The 9,034-nt window shown below is 46.5% G+C and overlaps 1 protein-coding gene across 1 annotated transcript in view; it reads right to left on the reverse strand.

The window, feature by feature from the left end:
• Positions 1-5,421, reverse strand: part of LONRF2 (LON peptidase N-terminal domain and ring finger 2) — a 38,386-nt gene extending 32,965 nt beyond the window's left edge. Inside the window, exon 1 of the mRNA XM_042458729.1 lies at positions 4,313-5,421. Coding sequence (XP_042314663.1) covers positions 4,313-5,105 — 793 coding nt within the window. The 5' untranslated portion in view covers positions 5,106-5,421. The remainder of the gene's footprint in view (positions 1-4,312) is intronic.
• Between the last annotated feature and the right edge of the window lie 3,613 nt (positions 5,422-9,034).

The raw sequence follows: 9,034 nt of genomic DNA on the forward strand, positions 1-9,034 counted from the left end.
AGAGAACACTGAGGGGCAAGGGTCTGTGTTTTCACAGTCATTCTAACCTGGGCTAATGATTCTCTTGTTCAAGGTGAATTCAAGAACTGCTTGCTAAAAAGAGACCAAATTAAAGGGAATTTTGACCAAGAGGAATCCTTTGGAAATAAGCATCCAGTGATTTTACATACAACTGATTTGCTGTTGTATTTGATTTTAACCAAGTACTTTCCCAAGTTAAATCCCTATAGTTATGCACCAAAAAAACCACACACCTCACATCTAGTTAACACAACTGACAAGTCAGAAGCAACCACTAGCAAAAGTAACTATACCATAGTAATGCTGGTGATGTCAAAAAAGAAATTATTAGGAACATCAGTTCCATCCATTTGCCTTGCTAGACTTAAAAAATAAAATCTCATCTTCTGGGGGCGAGGGGAGGGATGGGACAGATGGGGAATTAGCAAAATGACTTTAAGTCATTTTGACAAGTCATGATGTAGTTAGCATAGCATTTCTGAACATTAGCCCATGTGTTTTCTATGAGTATCAAGTGTTCCAAAGAAATTGTACATGTTGCACACAATAAAACAACTTGGCACTAGGAGAAAGTAGCAGTGTGCAGACTAATGCAACATTACCAATTCTCTCTTCTTGGAACCATTACTTCTTTATAGCTGAGCAATTGTATAATGATGGGGGGGAGGGCTCTTCTTCTATAATAACCCCTCCTAGTTTATTAAGACAGTCAGGAAACGCCTGGTTCCAGGAACTTTGGCACAGCCTAACACAAGAGAACCAAAGAGTTCTTCCCTACTGCCATTTCAAAAGGGCAGTCTGACCTGTTACAGTTTAAAGTAGGCACACACCCAAGTCCAGAAGCATGGCATTTCAGACTGCTCTGTACTCCCTAGTGCCTATTCAAAATAAATGTACCAGCCACATCAGTGGAATTTCTGTTCTGACAGTCCAAATGCAGCTATTTGATAGTTTTCTGGAAATGTGGCCTCCTCTTCTGAATTATAAATGCTGAAATATTATGTTTAAAAGGAATCATACTTATTAGAAATCTATCTTTTATAACCATTTGAATCTTACAGTTGGTGCTGGTGGAGACAGACATGTTTCAAGCTTTCATATAGCTTGTTGCAACAATGAGAGATCATATCATGGACATTCATGCCTGGTCCTTCCATGAGGCAAGGTGAATCCCTCACCTTGGGTGACAAATGATGCCCCACCATGAGCAGAGCCACCCACTCACCTCCTCAATGCTGTCTGGTGGCTGCCATCAGTGAGACCACTCTCTCACTCAGGGGGCTCTTTGAAATGCAAAACTGGGGGAAGGGACTGGAGAACCCTGCCAAGTATTCATCTGCTGTGCCAAATGACACAGCAGAGAAGAAAAGGAGCAGCTCACTCAAAGATCCCTCAGCCAGGCTGTCACGCAAATTCCACAATAGGACACAGTGACCAGCACAGCTCTCCTACAAGCCCATCAGACCCAAAGGCCTCACTCGGAGGTGATCCTGTTCTACACTTTGGCAGAGTGTGGCTTCATCCAAGCCCACCCTGTTCCTAACACCTCACTCTGTGGAAGGACCCCTCTGCTTCTCCAGAGTGTACTGGAGGATGTGACAAGCCACATGCAGCAATTCCAAGACCAGCTTAAAACAAGGCACTGAAGAGGTAGGGACAGTGATTGAAGCCAGACCTTCTGCCTCAGGCAGCAAGATAAATCGTACCGTCCTTGTTAATGCGGTTACCACTTTGTTTAAAAAAAATGGAAAATTTGAGGATGAGGCAGAACAAACTGTTAAAATAAATGCATCTATCCATATGCTGAACAAGGTGCAAATTAAGTCTGTGGAGCACCAAACACATTTTGCACATGAAATTGTTGGTACAGTACAAGTTTTATGTTGAATTGTTCATAAGTCCCTAAAGTAAAGATGAGACAATCTGGTAAGGTTTCTGAGGTTTAGAAAAAGACAACTGGCAATGATTTTAGTCCACACTGCCCATATTTTAGAGATTTTGCCATGTATGAAATGTAATCCTATTCATTTTCAGCAACTGCTATGGCCAGAATTAAAGAGACCAAAACTGGTGTGTGCTCCTGGGACAGCCAAATTTGCATGGGGGGGGGGGCATGGGACTAGATATGAAAAACCTCAGCCCTGACACAGAAAAAGGGTGAACAGGAAGTACCAGTACAGAAGTGTTCCCATCTGACTTTCCAAATCCTAGAATTTCACAAAGCACTATGTTCTAAGACATAACTCTCAGTGGCCTATATCCAATTTAGTCCCAACTAGAGTAGACCCAATGAATCAACACTTAGCTAAAATCCACTGATTCAATGCTTTCCTCTGCTTGGGGCTAACAAAAGGATGTCATCAAGCATTTTCATGGTTATACTAAAATTATGGTTCAGTGTATGTTGACACATAATAAACAAACATCCTCTTGTATTATTTGCCACTAAGTTTCTTCTAATTCCTGGATCAAAATGATCAATTTCTTCCTGTTATTTATTTACAGAGGACTCGCTATGTCCCACAAAACTTTGCAGAGCCAGCACTAGATGTGTCTCTGATCTGGTTCTTTCAAGGCCTGCTTGCCTTATGCATCCCAGAGTTGCAAGTATATAGGACTAGTGCTAACATAAACCCAGTCTTAGCAGTGTTTGCCTCCAAGGTGCTACGAGATCCCTTTCCACACTGACAAACCCAGTCTGTCAAGGTGTGCATCTTATATCCGAGGAGATTCCTGCAAAAAATTCTGTCCCTTTCCAATTACAATGGTATCTATGCCATGGATTTTTAAATACAATGGAATCTACCTCTCATATTAGTCTGACCGAGACATTATGTCATCTTCTGGCTGTCATACATCCCAAACAATAGCACACAGTAACCCTGGAAGGAAATCTCCAGTATTCACTGGAACCAACACTGCATACCAGCTATGCATTCATTCATCCTTTAAAGGATTTCCACTTGCTCAAATGACAGAATGTCAAATTCCCTGAAGCTAGAAATTACATTTTTGCTTCTTATTTCCATTTTTTAATATCTACCACATAGTATAATACCACCAGACACGGCAGAAAGTTGTGGCTTGGAGTCCTTTCACACTACACAATTATAGCATTAAAATTTCTATTTAACTGCTATGGCTCCATCCTATGGAATACTTAAAGTTGCTCTTAAGAGGAGCATTTTGAACTGTGGCATAGTGGTCTGAGTGTCTGACTACGACTCTGGATGCCAGGATTTGATTCCCAGCTCAGCTATGAAACCCACCGGGTGGGAAACAACTTGAGGGCACAAAACAACAACAATCTTGGAATCTCAGCCAGAGAGCATCTCTAGCGCCTCCTCAAACTGCAAATCTCAGGATGCAACCAAGACAATTCAAGTGAAATCATTGTGTTATAGTGATGTAGTGTGAAAGGGCCACTGGCAGATTGCACCCCTTCTTCCCCCCCCCAACAAAAGTTTCTTTTTGCAGAACGTCTTCTTTTTCCATGCAACAAAGGGCTACTACTGTCAAACACCACACCCACAACACGCAGTGCCCCATTCACACACCCACCCAGGTCCAAGGTGTGAAGCTACATTGGCCTCAGCCGACGATTTAATCTAACTTCCATCCATTGTTTATTAAATGCCACAAAACTGCCCACTGAAATAGATTCAGAAATGCCAGGGCCCCTTGTTGCCCAGGTGGCATCACCCACTCCCCCCCCCCGCCCCTCAAGAAATCATTCATCAGCTCCTCCAAGGTGAAGGGAAGGGGCAGGCGAAGGCAACTTGTTTTCCCACATGATGGATCACAGGTACTATAGGTGCATCTACACAGTAGAAGCAATGCAGTTTGAGACCCCTCTAAGGGCTCTAGCTCCATCCTATGGAGTCCTAGGATTTGCAGTTTGTACAAGGTCTTAAGCCTTAAGAGTGCTGAGGCCTCCTCAACTACAAATCCCAAGGTGTCAAACCACCTTAGTTCAACAGGGCAGAGGCACCCATAGAAGTCGAAATAGCTCCCTCCTCCCCAGAACTACACATCCCAGGATCCTGTACTGTCTTGTTTCTACAGCGTAGCTGCTGCACCCAAAGTGCCTGAGGCCTGTATGGCGGTGCTGACCATGCTGTCTCACAAAACTACAGTTCCCAGGATTCCCTAGAACTGAGCCAGGGCAGTTAAAGCGGTCTCAACGTGGATTATTTCTGGAGCGTGTTTTTGAACCCAAAGCAATCTGGGCTATTGTCCAACATGGCTGGGGCTTCTGGGAGACGAAGTCCACAACTTGGGGCCCACTCACCGAGCTCCAGGGCCTGGTTGTACTTGTCGAGGGCGGCGGGGAGCTCCTGCCTCTCCCGCAGGGCCTCCCCTTCCAGGGCCAGGCGCCGGGCCCTGCTCTCCCCGGGGAACCACTTCTCCAGGAGGCTGCCCAGGACCACGTTGACCCGGAGGCCGGCGGGGGAGGAGGAGGAGGAGGAGGAGGCGGCCAGGCAGCAGCCCCGGCTCCCAGCTCCATGGCCTCCTCCTCCTCCTCCGGCGGAGCAGCAGCGCTTGCAGTGGGTGTGCCCGCAATGGAGGGTCACGGGCTCGTAGAGGAGGCGCTGGCAGCGGGGGCAGCCGAGGGGCTCCGGGGGCCGGCAGCAGAGCGGGTCCCTGGTGGAGTCTGTCCCCTTCTCCGACTGCGGCGACGAGGAGGAGGAGGAAGAACCGCCATTGCTGCTGCTGTTGTTATTGTTATTCCCTTTCCAGGGAGGCAGCCTGAGCTCCTTGTGCCGGAGGCTGAGGGCGAAGCCTTCCGCCAGCCCCCGCAGCTCCTCGGGACGGAGCCTGGCCAGGCGGGCGGCCGAGCTGTAAGCCTCCAGCGCCTCGGCCATGCGCCCGGCCCGGGCCAGGGCTTCCCCTTGCCGGAGGCAGAGGCCCCGCTCGGGCTGGGGCAGCTCGGCCAGCTGGGAGCCCAGGATCTCCGCCGCCAGGGAGAACTGCCCTCCGCGGAAGGCCTCCTCCGCCACTTGCAGCATCTCGGGGCAAGGCAGAGACGGAGGAGGCGGCGGCGGGAGGGACAATGGCGGCGGCGGCGGCTGCTCGGTGTCCATTTTGCGAAGTGGGTGTGGTAGTAGTAGTGGCTGTGCCTCTGCTATGGCTCCATGGCGGATCCTGGCGACCACGACGACATGGCTGGGGAGAAAGCGAGTCTGGGCTCCCCGCGGAGGGGGAAGGGGCCGGGGTCAAGGGGAGGAGAACGGGGCGGTGCTGGAGGGAGAGAGGCAGAGAGAGATGGATGGCTCCCTCCTCCTCCCTCCAAGAAGCAGCTATTCCGGGCGCTTATGCTTATGCAACGCTGCTCGGTTGTATAACGCCTCCTTCTCCTCCTCCTCCTCCTCCCTGGATAAGGGAAGCAGCAGCAACAGCAGCCCGCCTCCCGGGGCTCTGGGCCTGGTGAGCCCGGCTCACATGCCCGCCGATAGCCCCGCCGACAGCGCCTCACGTGCGGCCCTGGCCCCAGAGAAAGAAAGGCCTCCCCCTCCTCCGCCTCCTCCTCCTAAAATGGCGGCGGCGCTGGCGCTGAGGCAACTCTCAGGGAGTTCGAGTGCAGACTCCTCCTCAGAGACTCCTTGGGCCCCTGAGGGTTATCTTTACCTCAGGGTGACCATGTCCTCCTTTTCCAGGACGCGTCCTCCATTTCAACCTTGCTGTTCAGTTGTTGTTCCAAAAACGTCCTCCATGCTTTCATACTTAGGCTGAAAATGGAGGACCTTTTTTTGGAACTACTACTGGGCAGAAGGTTGACATGGAGGGCAGCGTCCTGGGAAAAGAGGACCTCCTCTGGACTGTCAGCCTGAGTTTAAAACGCTCCTAGGAACGTGAAACTCTGGCTGAAAATGGAGGACGTTTTGAAACTCCACCTGAACAGCAGTTGTGAAATGGAGGACGTGTCCTGGATTGAGAGGACATCGTAACCTTGAGGCAAAACACTCCTAGAAATAGGAATTCATGCTTCTTAGGCTGAAAATGGAGGACGTTTTGGAACTCCCTCTGAAGTGGAGGACACGTCCTGAAAAAAGAGGACATTGTCACCCTGACGTTAAACACTCCTAGAAATGTGAATTCATGCTTAGGTTGAAAATGGAAGACGTTTTGACATTCCTCCTGGGCACATGGAGGACATGTCCTCAAAAAGGAGGACTTGTCACCTTGAACTAACAGCCCTTCTGTAAATCTGCATCCATGCTTCTTAGTCTTGCGCAAAATGACGTTTTGGAAAAACACCTGGGCAGGCGGTTGAAATGGAGGATGTGTCCTGGAAAAGGAGGACATCTGCTCACCCTGAAATAGTGGGGCTGGGTTTATGTAACATTTGTTAAAACCACCAAAGCAGAATTGGTGGCATTTTCTTAGTAACCGTGGAAATTGTTGTTGCTTAGTTGGTTTAAAGGGCAAGTGGAGGTCTAAGGAAGTCTGAAGAAAGGGACATTGGATTTCTGAAGAGACTCACATAGTTTTTAATGATGACAATATATCTCTCAGTATCAAACTAATAAATAGTCGACGGAGAAGTAGCTCCCATTGAGGTCTGATCCATACTGCAGAAATAATGCAGTTTGACAATGCTTTTATGGCTCAGTGCTATGGAATTTGGAGGAAATTATATAGCCCTCACAATTTTGATGGGTAGCCCATGGTGAAGATGATCCATGCTAGGAGCGGAGGGCCTGAACAGACAGGCCAAAATAAAACTGCTTCAGGTCACTTTGGAGGTACAGTATGCTGTTTAAATGACACACGCATCTTAGGCCAGAAGCTGTGGCAAAGCTGTGCTTTACTCCTTAGGACTGGAGCGTGGCTTCTGGCCTCTTAGGACACATGCAGCATTTAAACAGCATACCTCCAAAGTGACTCGAAGCAGCTTTATTTTGGCCTGTCTGTTCGGGGCCCGAGTCTCCAAAAACCTGAGAGCTGAATGTTTCCCATCTCTGTTTTATATCAGGATTATGAGTAGAAATAATTGATTGACATTTTTCTCATAAATTCCACTGTTGTGTATTTTATTTATTTATTTTTAGAAACTGGGGGAAGAGCTTGAAGGATATGACCCTTGACTCACCTTGCTCACACAAACTTTGGTATGACTTCTGCTCTCTCTGGCACACTGCTCCTTCTCCACCATACGATGATGCTTCAGGGAAGTGACTAATCATGGGAGCATCTGCTGTACTGTTCAGCTAAGGACTAAAACCCAGGAAATATTATCACAGGGATATAAATGCCTTACATTGTTAGACTGCAACTCTCATCATCCCCTCACCATTCACTATGCTGCTTTGGGCTGACAAGAGTGGTAGGCCACCTGTTTTTGAAGGGTGCAATGTTCCACATCCCTAAGTTTCAGTGTATCTAAAACTAAGCCCCATTATGCATAGCTGTCCTTAGTAATAATTTCACTGGTGGATGACATGCATATCCATGAGTACAAGTGCTCATATATTACTAAGTCATGTAGTAAATTTCCCTCCTAAGTACCCCCATTAATACTTGATAGAACTGGAAAGAAAGAAAGAAAAGTTATTGATATGACTATGAATAAGAATTGTTTGCTGGTGACATCTAGTGGTGAGTCGATCATATTCCTTATACTGTATAAAACTTTTTCAAAGAGATAGCCATGTTTATTTATCTCTTTATATAAACCCCGAGAGGGAGGCATCAGTCTTGTGGTATACTGAAACTAAAAGGATTTATCATGAGCATTTGTGGATTATAATCCACTTGTGCCACAAAATGATTACTTTTCTGTTTTAGATTTTTTTTAAAAAAGTAAAATAGCCTGACAGTTTAGACCAGGGGTGGTAGGAATTGTACAGCTGTCCAGTGTTATTGGACTTTGTCTTCCAGCACTCCTCACCATTGGTTAAAATTATAGTCCAACATCTGAATGACAACATGGGCCTGTTACAGACTGCCAAAATAAAGCTGCTTCGGGTCTCTTTGAAGATATGCTATTTAAATGATGCATGGGTCCTAAGAGTCCGGAGGTCGCGCCAAAGCCACACTCCATTCCTAAGCACGGATTCTTAGGGTGCATGCATCATTTAAACAGCATACCTCCAAAGAGACCCGAAGCAGCTTTATTTTGGCAGTCTGTAACAGGCCATGATTCCCAACCCTGATCCAGCAAATGAAACCTACTAGTTTTAATGAGAGTTGGTAAAGTATGCAACAACAAAAAGGACTCCTTCAGATGTGCATTGTGCCATTTTGATTTATGGAGTGCTCTACTTTTTTTGGCAATAGATTGTGTAGATAATAGTGATTTGCTATGAAAAAAGGGAAACTGGAATTCAGAAGTAGGTCACCAAAGAAACATGCAAGAGATATGTCAGAAGATAAGTGAAGGCTTTCTATGCAATTTGTTACTATAACCATTTGCAAAGACATGCCCTGCTTGTTAAGAAAATTTAGTTTTCAGTTGTTGTTTTTTTAATACACTCCTGATTAGTCGGCAGGATCAGGATGTTGTCACACTCATAATGTGTTCAGACATAACAGCAAACTGATTTAGCATTAGGTGGACAAGCATTAGTCTTGTGTTTTCTTCATCTCTTTCAGCATATAAAGCAGGAAGGAATTATATGCTTTTTCAGATACTTCAGTTTATGGTTGTATCTGCACCTTAATCTGCATTTAACTGTGATTTATGAAATAAACCAGCTTCCTAAAACATGTCAGAAATCCTATATAGGCAGGATAGGATTTTTTTTTCCTGGTAAATGTGGGAGTCAAACAGATGGGCCAAAAGAAGTGGTTTCAGGCCACTTTGGGGGCATGACGTTTAGATGACACATGCCCGAAGCAGACGGAAACTGCACCACAGCCGCTCTAAAGGGGGAAAAGCCAGACTAAAAAGAAGCAGAAATGACCCACTCTAGTCTAAAAAGTGCTCACCTTCTACCATGCATATAAACGCCCCAACACAACACCAGTCTCAAGGGAGCACTCAATCCTAACCATAACCCTAAAGCTGGAT

Source organism: Sceloporus undulatus, chromosome 3 (genome assembly GCF_019175285.1).
Source record: "Sceloporus undulatus isolate JIND9_A2432 ecotype Alabama chromosome 3, SceUnd_v1.1, whole genome shotgun sequence".
Taxonomy (NCBI): domain Eukaryota; kingdom Metazoa; phylum Chordata; class Lepidosauria; order Squamata; family Phrynosomatidae; genus Sceloporus; species Sceloporus undulatus.